Source organism: Myotis nattereri (assembly GCF_964212035.1).
Source record: "Myotis nattereri genome assembly, chromosome: Y".
NCBI lineage: Eukaryota > Metazoa > Chordata > Mammalia > Chiroptera > Vespertilionidae > Myotis > Myotis nattereri.
This window is the reverse complement of record NC_138094.1, coordinates 40890221-40909778: the sequence shown is the minus strand read 5'-3', so window position 1 is coordinate 40909778 and position 19558 is coordinate 40890221. Positions and strand designations below refer to the sequence as shown.

General features: G+C 44.8%; 1 protein-coding gene across 1 annotated transcript in view; it reads left to right on the top strand.

The window, feature by feature from the left end:
* LOC308512202 (lysine-specific demethylase 6A-like) overlaps positions 1–19558 on the top strand; it is a 293519-nt gene that overhangs the window by 92182 nt on the left and 181779 nt on the right. Inside the window, exons 5-6 of the mRNA XM_081081999.1 lie at positions 15361–15419; positions 17806–17926. Coding sequence (XP_080938125.1) covers positions 15361–15419; positions 17806–17926 — 180 coding nt within the window. The remainder of the gene's footprint in view (positions 1–15360; positions 15420–17805; positions 17927–19558) is intronic.

Below are 19558 nucleotides of genomic sequence, written 5' to 3'. Positions count from 1 at the left end.
TGGATCGCTGAATGGTGAATGGGGAACCGGGATGGGTGGTGGCGGTTGGGCGGGGCGGGACTGGGGACTGGCAAGCTGGTGGAAGATGGCCCTGATCACAGGGCCTAGGAACTCTACCTCCACACGATTTTGTGCACTGGGCCTTTACTAGTATAAGAAAAAGAAAGAGAGGTACGAAATATTAAAGGAAAATGCGAAGAAAAAGTAAAACTAAACTACTGTTGATAAAAAAGAAAAAAGTGGAGCTTGTTGGTGTTAGCCTGTTTTCTCGGGTTAGAACGTTGGCCCATGGACTGAGGGATCACGGGTTTGATTACAGTCAAGGGCACATAGCCTGGCTGCAGGCAAGATCCCTGGCTCCGAGGGTCACATACATGAGGGAACCAATTGACATGTCTCTCTCACATTGATTTTTTTTTCTCTCTGTCTCTCCCTTTCCCTTCCACTCTCTCTAAAAATAAATGGAAAAAATATTTTGAGTGAGGGTTAACAACAGCAGCAAAAAAGGTGAAGCTTTTCAGATCTGCTATCCAAAACAGTCTTCTGCAGTCCCTGGTGTCCCAACAACTTTTCTGCATCCACAAGCAATCTACAGTATGTGTTTATCTCTGCTGGGCTTGAATGCACTGAGAACAAACCAACCTGTCCTCCAAAGTAGGCCATATGTCCAAGATTTCCTGGGATTCATGTCAGCCTGGCCAACTGCCATACGCAGACACTGGAAAACCTCTGGTGAAATTGGGAGGATGAGGTCACTGCCCTTGGGAGTGGGGGGTGTGATGTTCAGAATACAGTGTAGATGGTGGGCGGAAGGCAGAACCTGCCCCAGAACCCTGTCACCCACAACCCCCAACTTGGCTGGTTGGAGCCCCCAGTATCCAGGGGGATGGAAATGCCGAAGCCCAGAAATTTGTGTTTTCTTGAGGCTGGGAATGCAGGGTTTTCTTTCATATCTCCTGTGATGTTTCCTGGTTAAGTGTGGGGAATGGTCCTTCCTAAAGTGTGTCTCTGCCATCCCTGGGACTGCCCAGTTTCCTAAGCGCTGCCTATAGAGCTGACTCCTCAGAAGGGCTTAAAATCCAGATAGTTTGAGGAGGATTTAGAGGGTTGGGTGAGTGGAATGCTGGAAGTTGGGGACAGTTGCTTTTCCCCAGGCTGATGCCACCTGGAAGGATTGATTGTTGCTGCCAAGACAATGTCTGTTGCAATTTAGTGGGATCTAGCACCTAGCTTCTGCTGGGTGCTTACCCAAGCCTCCCTCGAATGCCAGCCACCCGGATTTTTCTCTGACTCCATTCCTCATTGCCCTCCCTCCACCTCATAGGCCATCTCTGCAACCTAGTAACTTCTAACAAAATATGTTCAAGTTAGCCCTTTAAAAAGATGCCTAGACTCTAGTGGTTCTGCCTCTTTGAAGACAATAACTCCATGGTTTTTTACAGATGGATGCTCTGTGGGTGCCAGGGACTTAGGCTGGGTAGCCTGGACTGAGTTCCAGGGACTTAGGCTGGGTAGCCTGGACTGGGGACTAGGCTTCTAATCTGTCTGGGAGAACCTCCCACATCTAGCAGCACATCTAGTAGCCTCTGTCTGGCCCCTGTCACGACTTTGCTCTTCTTACTAGTCTTGACATTCTGCTGCAGTCCTTGGTTAAAAGTCTCTTCTTCAGATAGTCTCCAGTTAGTAATTTAGAGTGATCCCCAATTTAACTGTAACTTCCAGTTTGGTTCTGCGTGGTGTTTTGAGCAATATCTCTCTGCCGCCATTTTGAATTGTCCTCCCCCTCTCTGCTCCCCCTGTTTATACCCCACATGTTTTTGTTGCTTTAAAAAATTTATTTTTTATTTTTTTGGAGAGTGACAGGGAAGAGGGGGTGGAATAGAAAAAACATGGATGTGAGAGCGATACATTAATTGTGGCCCCCTGTATGTGCCCCAAAGGAGGATTGAACCGTCAACCTGGGTAAATGTCCTGACTCAGAGTTGACTTGTAGTCTTGCAGTTGGTACACAGGACAACTCTCCAAACCTTGAACCATGCTGGCCAGGACTGTTTTCATGGGTTTTTAGAGAGAAAGGGAGAAAAAGACCAAAGGGAAACATCAATGTAAGAGAAAAACATTGATCAGTATGTCTCCCATACTACAAGGGTTTGACCAAGGATCAGATCCTCAACCTAGGTATGTGCCCTACAGGGACTCTAACCCATGGGCTTTTGGTGTACAGGATGACACTACAACCAACTGAGCTACCTTGGTCAGGGTAAGTTGGACATTTTAAATTTTATTTTAAAAGAAGAGGCCCTGTGCACAAATTTTGTGCAAGGGGAGGGTCCCTAGGCCTGGCCGGTGATCAGGACCGATTGGGGCTTTCTGGCTGCAGGTTGGGGCCTCTTTTCCCCAGCTGTCAGTTGCCGGCCAGGGCCTCCCTCGTTCCATGCCACCTCCTGGTGGTCCGTATGTCATTGCGAGCAATAGCACTCCCGGTCTCCCAGTCGAACTCCCATGGGGACACTTTACATATATCTAATCTAATAAAAGAGAAACATGCAAATTGAGCACATCTCCACTACACCCCAAACAATGCCCACCAGCCAATCAGAGCGACTATATGCAAATTAACCAAGATGGTGGCCTGCAGCCACGGAGCTGGAGCAATCAGGAGGCTTGGTTGCCCTGGCAATGGAGGAAGCCAAGCTTCCTGCCTGCCCTGGCCAGCTATGGCCTACCCTCAAGGCAACAAAGTTTCAATTATAGAAGATAAATAAATCCCAGATAGCTGCTTCCAGCTGGCCTCCACTGGGAGCTTGGGTGGCTGGGGGCTGTGGCCAGCCTGCATACAGCCATCAGACCCTCACCCAGGATAGCCACACCCTCATGGGGTAAGGGTCCCAGCTTGTGGGCTTGGCCAGCCTGCAAACAGCCATCAGCCCCTCACCCAGACTGGTCAGGCACCCCAGTAGGACCCCCCACTCTGAAGGGAATGCGGCCAGCCTGAAAACGTCCCTCAGCCCCTCACCTAGGCTGGCCAGGAACCCCAGTGGGAACCCCCACCCTGAAGAGGCTGTGGCCAGCCTACAAACAGCCATCAGCCCCTTACCCAGGCTGTCTAGGCACCCCAGAGGGGACCCCCACCCTGAAAGGGCTGTGGCCAGCCTGTAAACAGCCATCAGCCCCTCACCTGTTCTGGCCAGGCACCCCAGTAGGGACCCCCACTCTAAAGGGGCTATGGCCAGCCTGCAAACAGCCATCAGCCCCTCACCCAGGTTGGCCAGGCAACTCAACAGGACCTCCCTCCCTGAATGGGGTGTGGCCAGCATGAAATCAGCCCTCAGCCCCTCACCCAGGCTGGCCAGGCACTCCAGTGGGACCCCCACCCTGATCTGGGACACCCTTCAGGGCAAACTAGTTGGCCCCCACCATGCAGCAGGCCTCTATCCTATATAATAAAAGGGTAATATGCAAACTGACCATAACAGCAGAACAACTGGGAATGACTGGTCACTATGATGCACACTGACCACAAGGGAGCAGACAGACACTCAAAGCAGGAGCTGCCCCCTGGTGGTCAGTGCGCTCCCACAGGGGGAGCTCTCCTCAGCCAAAAGCCAGGCTGACGGCTGCCAGTATAGCGGTGGTGGTGGGAGCCTCTCCCTCCTCCTCAGCAGCACTAAGGATGTCCGACTCCAGCTTAGGCCTGTTCCCCGCTGGCAAGTGGACATCCCCGAGGTCTCCTGGGCTGCTAGAGGGATGTCTGACTGCCAGCTTAGGCCCAATCCCCTATGAAGTGGCCTAAGCCAGCAGTTAGAGACATCCCCTGAGGGGTCCCAGACTGCGAGAGGGCACAGGCCGGGCTGAGGGAACCCCCCGAGTGCACAAATTTTTGTGCACTGGGCCTGTAGTTCTTATGTAGATAGAAATATCTGGCGAAACAAATTTAAGTGTAAAGCCAGAACCGGTTTGGCTCAGTGGATTTAGCGTCGGCCTGCGGACTGAAAGGTCCCAGGTTCGATTCCGGTCAAGGGCATGTACCTGGGTTGTGGGCACATCCCCAGTAGGAGATGTGCAGGAGGCAGCTGATCGATGTTCCTCTCTCATCGATGTTTCTAACTCTCTATCTCTCTCCCTTCCTCTCTGTGAAAAATCAATAAAATATATTTAAAAAAAAAAATTTAAGTGTAAAATGTTAACTTGATAATATAACTTTTAATATGATTGCCTTTGTAATGGTGATTAGCATTTCTATCACATCACATTACATTATTTTTTAAATTAAATTTATTGTGGTTGAATTGGTTAATAAGATTGTGTAAGTTGTAGGTGTACAATTGTATAATATGTTACTTGTATATTGTATTTTTTGCTCTTCACCCAAAGTTTAGTCTCCAGTTTCTAGATTTTTGACATCTTTAACAATTTAAAAAATATATATTTTTATTGATTTCAGAAAGGAAGGGAGAGGGAGAGATATAAACATCAATGATGAGAGAGAATCATTGATTGGTTGCTTCTGGCACACCCCCTAGTGGGGATCAAGCCCACAACCAGGGCATGTGCCATAACTGGAATCAAATGTGGGACCCTTCTGTTCACAGGCCAGTGCTCTATGCACTTAGCCATACTGGCTAGGGACACCTTTATCACTCTGAAACCTCTGTCTAACCCCTTTCCTTTCTGGTAATCATCTTGTTGTTTGTATCATGAGTTTTTGTTCATTTGTTGCTATTTTTTTATATTTCATACTAGAGGCCTGGCACATGAAATTTGTGCATGGGTACGGTCTCTAGGCCTGGCCTGTGATCAGGACAATCTTTCCCAGCTTCCCCCAGAGGGCCCTTGCCCTGCTGCCATACACCCCCAGTTCCTTGTTTGCCATCAGGTGATTCTTGCTTGACGGCCAGGGGAAGGGATCGAGAGGTTGGCTGTTCGCGTCCATTCACTGGCCCCAACCCCACAGTGCGTGGCCATCAGGCGATTGGAGCCTGCTTGCTGGGGAAAGGGACCAAGAGGTGGTCAGTGCACCTCATAGTGTCTGGTCAATGGTCATTCTTGTCGTTCTGCCGTTAAGCTCAATTTGCATATTACCCTTTTATTATATAGGATAGAGGCCTGGTGCACCGGTGGGGCCAGCTGGCCTGCCCTGAAGGGTGTCCTGTATTGGGGTGAGGGGAGCCGGCTGGGGATTGGGGCCACTGGGGCAGGGGTTGCAGCGTTTGTAGGCTTGCCCCGCCCCTGATTCGGTTGGGGGTCCCTGCTCGGGGGCAGGGCTAGACTTGGAGCTATTTGCAGACTGGCCCCTTCCCCAGCGGGGTGGCGGTCTCTTCTGGGGGTGGGGCTGGTCTGGGTGAAGGACCAATGTTGGTTTTCAGACTGGCTATGACCCCAATTGGGGTGGGCCAGTCTGGGTAAAGGCCTGAGGGCCGTTTTCAGGCTGGGGACACCCCGATTGGGGTGGGGGAATCTGATGGGGTGGCACTGGCTTGGGCAAGGGGCTGCAGGCAGTTTGCATGCCAGCCACGCCCTCAATCGGGGTGGGAGTCCCCGCAGAGTGGCGGTGCCAGCCTGGGAGAGGGGCATGGGCATTTTGCAGGCCAGCCATGCCCTGATTATGGTGGGGGTCCTCGCTGTAGCGTGGGGCCAGCCTGGGTGAGGGGCTGAGGGCCGGTTGCAGGCTGGCTACGCTCCCATCAGGGTTGAGGTCTCTTCTGGGGGCGTGGCCATCCTGCGCGAGGGGCTGAGGGCAGTATGCAGGCAGACCAAGCCCCTGGTTTTGTCAGGTAGGACATTTGGTATACCGGAAGATGTCCAGTCTAATTAGCATATTATCCTTTTTTTCTTATAGATGAGTAAAATTATATATTTCTTTTTGAGCCACCGATGTTGCTGCAAATGATAGTGTTTTATCTTATCTTATGGCTGAATATATTTCATTTACATATGTTCCACATCTTATCCAATTATCAGAGGTCATTGAGGTTGTTTCCATGTCCTGCCACCATGAATAATGCTGTGAAGTACATATATATCTTTATGAATAAGTGCTTTAAATATGGGGAGTAGATACCCAGAAGAGGATTGCTGTTTCATATGTTCACTCTGTTCTTCATTTTTTTTTTTCTTCAATATATTTTTTTATTGAAATTTTACAGAGAGGAAGGGAGAGAGATAGAGAGTTAGAAACATCGATGAGAGAGAAACATGATCAGCTGCCTCCTGCACATTCCCCACTGGGGAAGTGCCTGCAACCTAGGTACATGCCCTTGACCGGAATCGAACCTGGGACCCTTCAGTCCGCAGGCCGACGCTCTATCCGCTGAGCCAAACCGGCTTTGGATGTTCTTCATTTTTTGAGCAAACTCCATACAGATTTACAGAATGATTGTACCATTTTATACTAGCATGGTGTTTCTTTTTGTTGTTAGTCCTTGTGAACATTTTTTCCATTGATTTTTTTTTTTTTTAGAGAGGGTGGAATGGAGGGAGGAAAGAGACCTGATATGAGAGAGACGTATTGATTGGTTGTCTCCTGCATATACCCTGTCTCCTGCATATACCCTAACAGGATTGGGGATCAAACCTGAAATCCCAGTACATGCTCTTGACCTGGAATTGAATCCATGACCCTTTTGTGCTCAGGTTGCTGCTCTAACTAGGGCTGGAAGTTTTTACTCCATATTCCCTCCAACATTTGTCTTCATGTTCAAACTACATTTATTGAGGGTGATATCTATCTATGTATATAAAAGCCTAAGCAACCATTACAACTGTGGACAGATGTTCAATGCAGGAGCTTCCCCCTGGTGGTCAATGCACTTCCACAGCCAACCTCCTGCAGCCGACCAACCTCCCGCAGTCCCTCTCCCTGGCCGACCGGCCCCAATGGCCAGCCACAATGGCTGGCCAGGCCAAGGGACCCCACCCGGGCACGAATTAATTCACTGGGCCTCTAGTTGTTTAATAATATTATGTTTCAGGTAATTACATCATCTGCATATTGCATTGTGTATTTTTGTCTTCTTATAGACATTCTAATATGTGACTTGTATCATTGTGGATTTAATTTGCATTTTCCTACAGTTAGTGCAGTTGAGCATATTTTCATGTATTTGTTGGTCATTTGTGTGTCTTATTGGTTGAAGTGTTTGTTCCAAGTCCTCTATCCAATTTTGAATTGGATTGCTTTTTATGGCTGTTCCTAGGGGCCCGGTGCACGAAATTCGTGCACTGGGTTGGGGGGGGGGGGGAAGAGTGTCCCTCAGCCCAGCCTGCCCCCTCTCACATACTGGGAGCCCTCAGGTGTTGCCCCCCATCACCATCCGATCGCCTGATCGGCCCCTTGCCCAGGCCTGACGCCTCCGCCAGAGGTGTCAGGCTTGGACAGGGACCCCCATCTCCCCCCGATCACTGGCTCTGGCCCCCGCCCAGGCCTGAGGCCTCTGGCCCAGGAATCATGCCTGGGCAGGGGACCCCCATCTCCCTCTGATCGCTTGCTCCACCCCCCGCCCAAGTCTGACGCCTCTGACCCAGGCTTCAGGCCTGGGCAAGGGGACCATCATATCCCCCCAATCCCCGGCTCCGCCCCCCACCCAGGCCTGATGCCTCGGCCAGAGGAGTTGACCCTCATCACCCTCCGATCACCAATCACCGGATCGGCCCCTTGACCAGGCCTGAGGCCTCCGGCAGAGGTGTCAGGCCTGGGCAGGGGACCCCCAGCTCCCCGCGGTTGCAGGCTCCGCCCCTGCCCAGGCCTAACGCCTCTGGCCTAGGCGTCCGGCCCAGGCAGCGGGGACCTGCAGTGGCAGCGGGGGGCGCCGCGATCGTGGGCTTCGCTTTAGGCCCAGGCAAGGGACCCCTAGCTCCTGGGACTGCCAGCTTCAACCGTGCCCAGCTCCCATCGCTGGCTCCACCCCTACTTCCTGCTATCACTGGCCAGGGCGGCAAAGGCGCCTGATTCTCCGATCATGGCCCCAGGGCCACCTTTGCCCTGCCCCCCAGCTCTTAGCTCCCCCCTGGGTTTCAGATCACTGTCAGTGGCAAGGGGCTTCTTCCTGCTTTCCCTTTTGCCTCCCTGCATTGTGCCTACATATGCAAATTAGCCTCCATCTTGTTGGCAGTTAACTGACAATCTTAGTTGGCAGTTAACTGCCAATCTTAGTTGGCAGTTAATTTGCATATAGCCCTGATTAGCCAACGAAAACGGTATCGCCGTACGCCAATTACCATTTTTCTCTTTTATTAGTGTAGATTGTTGAGTTGTATGCCCTTTTTATATATTTTAGAGGTTATCCACTTATAATCTCTCATTCTGATGATTGCCTTTGTGTCTTATTGATGTTTTCCTTGGTTTTCTTTTTAGTCTGATATAGTCACATTCATTAATTTTTGCTTTTACTTCCATTTGGGATCAAATTTATAAAATGTCCTATGAGACGATGGTCCATGTGGTTAGAATAATTAAGTTGTATTTGCTTAGCAAGTTTGATGATTATAATATACTAGAGACCCAGTGCACAAAACTTTGTGCACTCAGGGTGGGGGGAATCCCTCAGCCCGGCCTGTGCCCTCTCAAAGTCTGGGACCCCTCAGGAGATAAGGACCTGCTGGCTTAGGCCCACTCCCAGGTGGCAGAGGGCAGGCCCAATCCCTAGGTGCAGCCCCTGGTCGGGCTCAGAGCAGGGCCGATTGGGGAGTTGGGGCGCTGGGCCCTGTCATGAACAGAGCAGGGCGGACTGGGAGGTTGCAATGCCACCCTCAGTCACGCTCAGGGAAGGGCCGATTGGGGGGTTGGGGCACCGCCCCCTGTCACACTCAAGGCAGGGTCGATTGGGGAGGTTGCGGCGCCACCCCCTATTACCCACAGAGCAGGGCCAATCAGGGGGTTGGGGCGCTGCCACTATCACAGTCAGGGCAGGGCCGATGGGGAGGTTATGGCTCTACCCCATCACAGACAGAGCAGGGCCCATGTGTGGGGTTGGGGCGCCGCCCTCTATCACCCACAGAGCAGGGCCAATCGGGATTGGGGAGCCGCCACTCTCACACTCAGGGCAGGGCTGATGGAGAGGTTATGGCTCTAGCCTGTCACTCACAGAGCCGCAGGGCGATCAGGGGGTTAGGGAGCTCCCCCGTATCAGGCACAGAGCAGGGCTTATCAGGAGGTTGGGGCGCCTTCCCCTGTTGCGAACAGAGCAGGGCGGATAGGGAGGTGTGGCCCCGCCCCCTGTCACACAGCCGCAGGGCAATCAGGGGGTTTGGGCGCTGCCCCCTGTCATGCTAATCCCAGTGCCGGGAGGCCTCGCCGCTCCGCTGATCCCGGTGCTGGGAGGCATATTACCCTTTTATTATATAGGATAGAGGCCTGGTGCACGGGTTGGGGGCCAGCTGGTTTGCCCTGAAGGGTGTCCTGGTTCAGGGTGGGGTACCCCACTGGGGTGCCTGGCCAGCCTGGGTGAGGGGATGATGGCTGTTTGCAGCTGGTCACACACCCTTCAGGGTGGGGGTCCCCACTGGGGTGCCTGGCCAGTCTGGGTGAGGGGCTGAGGGCTGTTTTCAGGCTGGTGGGTGACTGAAGCTTCCAACTGCTCCTTTTGTTCTTTTTTTTTTTTTTTTTTTTTTTTTTTTTTTTTAATTCTGGGCCAGCTTTAGCTCTGGCTCCAGCTCTGAGGCCTCTGCTGCTGAAAGCAGGTATCTGGTTTGTTTGGGTTCTATAATTGAAACACTGTATCTACTCCAGCTTTGAGATCCCGGGCCAGCTGAAAGCAGGTTTCTGGGGTTTTGTTTAGCTTCCATATTTGTAACAATGTTTCAAACTGCAAGCCCAGAGGCCGGCAAGGCTGGCGGGGAACGTTGGATTCCTCCGTCACTGAAGCCAGCAAGCCTCATGTTAGCTTCAAGCTGCCTGGCTGCCGGCCGCCATCTTGGCTGGCAGTTAATTTGCATATCTCGCTGATTAGCCTATGGGAAGGGTAGTGGACATACGGCTAATTACCATGTTTCTCTTTTATTAGATAGAATGGTTGTCTATATTTATTATACTGTGTATGAAATCTCTAGGGGTTATTTTACTACTCTTGCAAGTATGTACCAAGAAACAAAATCTGTCGCACCTTCCAAATTCCTACTGCCTGATAATCACCATTTCATTCTCTGTTTTCATGAATTTTCTTGATTCCTTTTTCTTTCAATTACAGTTTACATTTAAGATAATGTAGCATTAGTTGCAGGTGTATAGCATAATGGTTAGACAATCATATTTTACAAGGTGGTTCCCACAATATTTTGAATACCCACCTAGCACTGTACATAGTTATTACAATACTAGAGCCTGGTGCATGAATTTGTGCATGGATGGGTTCCCTCTGCCTGCCCCAATGTGAGCCAGTCGGGGCTGGGCTGGTGTGGGGAAGGGGTTATGGGATGTTGTCTGCAAGCCCCACTCCTGTTGTCTGCCAGCCCCACCCCTGATTGGGTGTGGGGCCGGCCTGGGGGAGGGGTTGCAGGAGGTTGGGGGGCCCAATTAGGGCCCTGATTGGTCCGGTTGGGTTGGCCACCGTAATGCACATGATAACGTCCAGTTGTTCCAGTCATTCTGGCATTCTGGTTGCTTGGCTTTTATATAATTAGATTGACTATGATCCATGTGTTGTGCTTTACATTCCCATGACTATATTGTGACTACCAGTTTGTACTGAATTTGGTTTTTTTAGATTTATGAAGTATTTGTCTTTCTCTGTTTAAATTACGTAGTCTAGCATAATAACCTCTAGATCCATCTATGCTGTCCCAAATGGGAGGCATTTCTTCTTTCTTTATGGCTGAATACTATTCATTTTATATGTACTGTGTCTTTATCATCTGAAAATACTTTTGGTTCATAGTATTTTCTTACAATTCTTTGTATTTCTGTGGAATCGGTTGTCATTTTTATTTCATTTCTGATATTATTTATTTGGGTTCTCTTTCTTGATAAGTCTTGTTAAATGTTTTTTTAATTCTTTTTTGTCATTATTTTTAGTGTTGTACCATTTTGATTGGAGCAGTTGCTTGATATTTTTTTCAAGCTTCTGAAATGTATTGAAACTTGTTTTGTGGTCTAACATGTGGTCTATCATGAAAAATGTTCTAGGTGAGCCTGAAAATAATGTATATTCTGCTTTCTAGGGTGAAATGCTATATAAATATTAATTAAATTCATCTGGATTGATGTATCATTTAAGGACACTTTCCTTGCTGATTTACTGTCTGGATGATGTATTTATTGATATCTATTGATGTGAATGCAATCTTTAAGTTTTCTGCTATTACTGTTGATCTCTTAGTCAGTATTTGCTTTATATATTTAGGTTCTCCATCATTGGATGCATAAATGTTTAGGAGGGTTATATTCTCTTACTGAATTGATCCCTTAATTATTAAAATGTCCTTCTTTGTCAACTTGTTTGAAAGTCTGTTTTGTCTGAGATAAGTATTGCTACCCAAGCTTCTTGTTTCCACTTACATGAAATATCTTCTTCCATACATTACTTGCAATCTTGATCTGAAGTGTGTAGACAGCATATGTATGGTTATTGTTTGCTTACTCAGTCAGCCAACTTGTGCCTTTTGATTTGACAACTTAATACTTACATTTGAAGTTATTAGTGATAGGTATGTAGTTATTATTTTATTATTCACTAGAGGCCTGGTTCACAAAATTCATGCAGGCGGGGGGAGGGGTTTGCGGTCCCTCAGCCTGGCCTGCACCCTCTGCAATTTGGGACCCCTCAGGGGATGTCCGACTGCCTCTTGTAATCTGGGACTGCTGGCTCCTAACCGATCGCCATCCTGCCTGTCTGATCACCCCTAACTGGCCTGATTGCCTCTGCTTCCCTGCTGGCCTAATCGCTCCTAATCACCTCTGCCTTGCCCCACACAGGGGACCCAGGATTTCCTCTGGCCAGTTGCAGGCACCTGGGACCTGGGCTTCCCTCTCTCTGGCTGGCGGCAATCACCCAGGATGCAGGCCGGCTTCATCCAGGGCCAGTCGCAGTTGCAGGGGACTATAGGTGGGCGGCTTCACCCAGGCCACAGCCACAGGCACCCGGGACTGTAGGGTGGGCTGCTTGTCCCTCTCACGGGCCGCAGGCATAGCCGCTGGCACCCAGGACTGTGGGCGAGTGGCTTGTCCCTCTCCCAGGCCGCAGCCCCAGCCGCTAGTGCCCGGGACCACGGGAGGGCGGCTTGTCCCTTTCCTGGGTCGCAGGCACAGGTGCACCTGCTGGCGCCTGGGACTGTGGGGCGGCGGGTGGCTTGTCCTTTTCCTGGACCGCAGCCTGGCTGGTCCCCATTCGTCTCTCATGAGCTCGTTTGTGCCTGGCTGGTTCCCATTCCTCTCTCCCCAGTTTTGAGTATATGAGCCGTTATGGTGTGATGGGGTGAGGGTGTGATGACCATTGCATATTAGCTCTTTATTATATAGGATTATATTGGATACTTACGATTTTTTCTCTCATTTTCTTAATCAAGTTTTTTTTATTTCTTTGTAGTAGTTTTAATGTGATGAGCTTCTTTAGGTTTTTCTTATCTAGGAGGCACCTTATCTGTCCTGTTATTCTGAATAATACCCTGGGATCTGACCCAGTGCAGTGGCATGTGCCCCAACAAGGCTTTTCCTAGCTGCCAAAACCATCATTTGGGTTTGCTGATTCTGAAGTGTGCTCAGGTGGTTCTCTGCTGTTATGTAAGCTCAGCTACTGGCATTTGGTTATGGTACCTTTTGGGAGGCACTCTGTTGCTGGCCAAGTTCATCTGCTGCTGTTCCTGCCCTATGTCACCTGGTGATTGTAGTACCAGTCCTGTGTTCTGAGCCACCGGGAGAGGCTAGATTCTAAAGAAAGGTTGCACTCTGAATCAAGGCTGGTGCCCCAGTGTGGGGCCTCAGGTTTCTCCGCAATTGCACAGGGCACACTGATTACATCCACCATTTTCTTGGTGCCTGCGGGGTCTTAGAGTTTCTAGAAAAGTTTGTAGCGGGGCCAACCTCATACCTTTGAGGCTTAGGTTACTGAAATAGACTAGGGTGCTATGCTAGTTGTGTTGGTCTGCAAACTGTGGTTGGGGTGAGTGGCGTTCACCTGGTTAATTCATATCTGGTGCTCATTTGTGCATGCAAACTGTGTGTGAGGAGGTCTCAGCAAAGGAACGGTGATGGCTGCTCTTCAAGCCCTTGCCCTGAAATCACACAATTCAGTTTCTTTGTGAATGTCCCTGCATCCTTTGAGCTGCTGTTCTTTCACTGCTGGAGGTTAAGGGGATTGTTTGTACATAAGTGACATATGCAGACACTTGAATTGGAAACCTGGCTCTCCAGCTGGAATCCAGGCTGATTTTCACAGCTGGATGTTGTGAGGACTCCTCTTCCTGGCACTGGTACTTCAAACTGTGTAGCGCAGTGTGGGCTTAGGATCCCTAAGCTTCCCAGGGGGGACTTAGGCATTAGAGATATCTAAGTTCTTAACTGCCATACAAGGTGTGGGACTAGCCCATTTATGTCCTTGCCTCTTCCACCATTCTCCATGTGGCTTTTTCTTTATTAGGGGAGTTCTCTTTAGTTATCTACAGATTGTTTTGCAGGGTGATTGTTCAGTTGTAATTTTAATGTGTTCATGTGAGGTGGCAAGCACAATCTTTACCTTACTCGGCCATCTTAATTGGAAATCTCAGTATCCGTTTTTATTTTCTTTGAATAAATACTTAGTAATGGAATTGCCAAAACAGTGTTAGATCTATTTTTAAGTTTGAGCAGTACATTATGCTCAACCAATTCAATTTTTACCAGGAGTGTATGAACTTTCTTTTCTTCACTTGTTATCTCTTGTCTTTTTGATGATAGCCGTTCTAGCAAATGTAAGGTAATATCTCAATCTGATTTTGAAATTATCTTCCTAATAATTAAATGTTGAACATCTTGACCATTTGAATATCTTCTTTGTAAAAATATCGATTTAGTTCTTCTGTCCACCTGTTTATTTTTTGTCCTCACCTGAGGCCATCCTTAGAGAGAGGAAAGCAGAGAGAGTGAGAAATATTGATGTGAGAGAGAAACATTGATGGATTGGTTACCTTCCATACATGCCTCCCCTGGGGATTGAGCCTGCATTCCAGGCATGTATACTGACCGGAAATTGAACCAGTAACCTTTGAGTGCACACGGTGACATTCCAACCAACTGAGCCACTCCGGCCAGGCAGTCACTGTTAATCAGAATGGTTTTTTGTTGTTGCTATTGATTTGTAAATACTGTATATATTTTGATATTACTCCTTGGTTTACATATGTGGTTTTTATAGATATTCTCCTATTCTGTAGTTTGATTGTTTTTAATGTTGTTACTTTTGCCCTGCAGAAGCTTTTATGTTTGATATTTTCCTCTTTATTGATTTTTGCTTTTATTGTTTACATTAGAGGCTCAGTGCATGGGTGGGGTCCTGCCCTCCCTGAACGGCCCATCAGGCCGGGTTGATGGGGGGAGGGGGGAGGGGGAGAGGAGACTTGGGAGGTTGGCCAGCCAGCCCGCCCCTCATCAGGGTGTGGGGGGCCAATTGGGGGTGGGGCTGGCCAGGGGGAGGGGCCGAGGGTAGTTGGCTGGCCAGCCCCACTCTCTGGTTGAACTCCTGGTTGAGGGGACAATTTGCATATTAGTCTTCTATTATATAGGATTTTTTGTCTAATTGCAAATTATTTTGTTAAGACAAAGTGTCAAGGTGCTGTTTCTACATTTTCTTTTAGGAGGTTAATAGTATCAGGTTTCATGATTAATATTACTCTCTGGTTGTTTCGAATTAATTTTTGTGAGTGATATAAGATGGTTTCAATTTCACTTTTTTGGCACGAACTTTGCATGTGTTAATCTGTTTTCTTCACCACCTTTTGTTGATGAGACAACCCTCTTGCTATTGTGTTATCTTGGCTCTCTTGTTGAATATTAGTTGAGTGTAAATGTGGGGGTTTGTATCTGTGCTCTGTGTTCTGTTCCTTTGGCCTGTTCTTTTTTGATGCCAGTACCATACAGGTATTTTTTATAGCTTTGTAGTATAATTTAAATTAGAAAGTATAACACCTTCAGCTTTGCTCTTTCTCTGGATTGTTTTATTTGTTTTCTTTTTGTGTGTGGTTTTCACAAATTTTAAGATTTTTAAAAAGTATTTGTTTTTTTCTCTAGAGTTGATTAAAATGAAACTAGAAAGGTTTCTTCAAGCTTTTAGTCTTCTTCCATGTTTCCTGTTGACTCATGATTTTATTGTTTCTTTTAGTCGTATTGTAAGATGTGAAAGAATTTTTAGAATTTAGAAGTCTAAAATGTAAAACCTTTACTATTCTTTTTAACAGAATGCTGTCTTTTTATATGGACTTGGTTTGGTTTACTTCTACTACAATGCATTTCATTGGTAAGTTGACTTACAGTAGAAGCTTTCAGTGTGTGAGTGTATGTATAAGAAATAAGTACAAAATATTTTAATATAGACATACATTTCATTAGTAGCATATTTACTTTTTTAAACTTCCACTAAAGGTTAACCCTCATTATAAACTCTCAGTATTTTTCAATTAGGATATGTCTTTCAGTTTTGAGGATTAACTGCACTAGTCAGTGATATGTAAGATTTTGTATACTGTTTTCTAAAACTTTTTTCAAATTGGCTTTTGTTTTTTTTATTTACATGTTATGAGAATTCAAAGGAAGAGTACATGACCAATGTTTATAAGCATGTTGTCTAGATCATTCTGAATATTAATACAGAGTTCTTAAATTTGCATTGGCCAGATTTTGATGTCATTTTCCAGAGGAGAATATTTAGCTTTTAGTCACACAATTGGACTACTAATTTACTTAATTTGTTGGCTTTGGGGTTTTTTAATTATGCTATGTTTGGATGCACTACATTGCTTATTAAATAAACTTGTGGATTGTAGATGTTACGACTTCTTTTTCCCTGTTGAATGACACATTGCTTTGAGAGATCTTAAAATTAAACCACCCCTTTATTTTGTAAGAATCTTATTTTAAAATGAGCCTAGATTAAGCCCATTTTAAGGTCTCTGTAAATTTTCTGAAAAATCCTAGTCATGTAATTTACAATTTTGAACTTTCAGAACTAGAAAAGATCTTAGAGATCACATAGTTTCTTAATTCTTCCTTTTGTTGATAGGGGAAATAAGATGGTTTTAATTTTTACTCCATATTTCTTATCTATTTATTTAGGGGACAGAAGCAGTCTTTGAGTTCAGGTCCCTACTCTATTAATTTAAAGCATAAATATTCCAAACTGAAAGAAAAACATGGCATTTTTTTTTTGCACAACTATCAATATTATATTCTTAGACTTGTGATCACTTATAAATGGGAAGAGGACAAGAGCTTACAATAGTTAGAGATAGGACTTAATCAAGTTTATAGGGAAATTTTTTTAGAAAGAAATCTAATAGTTAGACTAAATGAAATAATTTGTTGTGGTTTGTGCTACATGAAGGTGGAATGATGTCTATTTTTTAATCAGTATTTACAGTTGTTCATTCACATAGATACAATTATTTTAGCTAGCCAGAACAAATATGCATAAAATTCAATGTGAGGCTGGTAACAAAGAACTTTACAGCAGTTTTACATAGTTAAGATAAAAACCGTGAGCCTCTATAGATTGCAGAAAATAAAATAAAATAGTGAGCTAAGTCAGTTTACATTGAAAATATTAATTGCTTTAAATATAGCTTTGGACAAATTAGATTTATAATTGTTCAAATAAATAATGCACAATTGAGTAATAATGCAACAGTATACTGTTTTGTGTGCTTACAACTCTAAACCTACTTTTGCCAACCTCTGAATATATGTGAAGATGTTTGTGGAGAAATGATTATAAATTTTTAGGTAACTCATTTTCAAATGATGTCTATGTATTTCCAAAAATGCTCAGTTTTGTAGTAAATGTATATATAGCCATGCAGTTTTAGAAATAAGACAAACTAATGACTTACTGAAGTGCTTTCTCTTCATGGTATGCACATCTATTTGTAGTACAAATAAAATTGACTTTGAAACATTAAGATTCTAAAAGTGATCTCTAGGGGATACAGTATTTGACATCAAAATGAAGTTTTTTCTTTTTGTCTTTTTTCATGCTCATTAGTAATTCACAAAATTTAAATGCTAAGAAATATTCAAAATGTGTCTGGTATATCTGGAATTTTTAATGGTAATCAACCCCTGTTAAAAAGACAATTAAGACAGAATACAATTAAGACAAAGGTAAGCTGATAGGTTGAGGTATGTAGACAAATCAGCAGTCTCTAAATCCTGGGCCATTGATTTATGGCAAAAGTGGCGCTGCATTGCTGTAGACTTAAGAATGGTCTTTCCCAGAACTTATTCTCTTTTGTAGAAATTGAATATGGAAAAATTATATACTAGCCACTAACTATTTTATGTAATATGCTTACAGTAGGTAAAACTTCTGAAAGTTGATTTCTATGGAACAGTATATATATCCAAGTTTTATTATTTTTATTCTCTTGCCCTCATAAACTTTCTTACTATACTATTTCTAAGATGTTTTGGAAAAATTTAAATTGATTATTTACAATCAAAATGTTGTAAATATTGTTGAATTCAACTGACATTTCTTAAGTTTTTCTAATGTCATTTAATATTCATAATGTTTTAATAAAATTGTTATATTTGTAAACATTGTTGTACCAGAATGTTTCTTGAATTACTAAGGAAAATACCTGTAAATAACTAGAATCTTACAGTTTCTTATGTCTATATTCTTTAAGGGCAATTAAGGCATTTCAGGAGGTGCTTTATGTTGATCCCAGCTTTTGTCGAGCCAAGGAAATTCATTTACGTCTTGGGCTTATGTTCAAAGTGAACACAGACTATAACTCTAGCTTAAAGGTAGGTGGTTGGGGCATTTCCTAGATATATTATATCTGTATTATTTGAGTTTGTATTTAAATGATAAGAATATAGAGAAATTTGGAATTTATATAACAATAAAAATGAAGAATTTAGGATATGAACTAAAATTTAAAAAAAGGATTGGCTTTCAGGGCACAAAGCAGATTATACATATAATGCTAAGATTTGCAAAATAACTTAAAATATATTTTTATTGATTTCAAAAAAAAAAGTTAGAGGGAAAGAGAGAAACATCAATAATGAGAGAGAACCATTGATGGACCTAACCTCCTGCACACCCCACATTGGGGAATGAGTCAGCAACTTGGATATGTTCCCTGACTGGGTATCAAACCGTGACCTCCTGGTTCATAGGTCGATGCTCAATCACTGAGCTATACTGAAATAACTTTTTAGTGCTTTATATTTTTTTGGGGCTTTTGTTTTTAAAAAGATGAATACCAGAGTTTCTGACCCAGAAACAATGATTTATTTCATTTGATATGTAAAACACTTTTCTACATATGATGGCCACCAGAGACATACAAAGTATATACGTTAGTATATGAAGAGAGTATGTGTGTTAGTGATGCTGTAACTGGGATCTAATTATTAAGTTTACTTTCTTATGGGTCTAATTAGAAATCTACCCACTTCTAGTTGGAGTGCATGTGTTATAGTAGAATGATAGAATAATTGATTATCCTTTATTAAAGCTTGTAGATTGCTAGTTGGTAAGTATAAAAATATTTGGGAAAAATAATACTTTAATTTTAAGTGCCTTAATCTGATGAAAACTTGATTTGTCAAAACTTCTAATTTTTCAGAGTTTCTGTGTTTGTGCTATCATTTTATAATTTCTGAGGTTTTTATGGGAATAGAACTTTCCTACCTGGCAAACATGCATAGCTCTTCGAAACAATATGGTTTTCTGGAAAAAAAAAAAAAAGGTTTTGTGAATTTGTGATTATGTAGAATGTTTGTTCTTTTTTTGCATATAGATCTGTTATACATTATCTTTTTAAAAAAATATATATTTCTTTATTGATTTCAGAGAGGAAGGGAGAAGGAGACAGAGAGATAGAGACATCAATGATGAGAGAATCATTGATCGGCTGCCTCCTGTACACCCCCAACTGGGGATGAGGCCGGCAACCCAGGCATGTGCCCCTGGCCGGGATCAAACCTGGGACCCTTCAGTCCGCAGGCCGACACTCTATCCACTAAGCCAAGCCGACCAGGGCCTGTTATTCATTATCTTGATTGCAAAGACTGTGTGCATGTACCCAGTGTGTATGTACATGCCCTGTGTGTGTGTGTGTGTGTGTGTGTGTGTGTGTGTGTGAGAGAGAGAGAGAGAGAGAGAGAGAGAGAGAGAGAGAGAGAGAGAGAGACTGACTTCACCCTGAGCTCCCTAACTTAAGGTCAGTCCTAGAACTAAGTTACTTTATGTTTTTTTGTGTTTGTGTGTGTGTGTTTTTATGACAGTAAGAGAATACAAATTAAAATTGTCAAAGGAAATAGGTACAAAAGAAAGAGTCCATAAAAATTATTCTTGCAAGGCGCCAGTTCTCTCCCTTTGCAGTCCTGTGGATAGCACTAATTTCCCCACCTCTATGTGTGAATCAT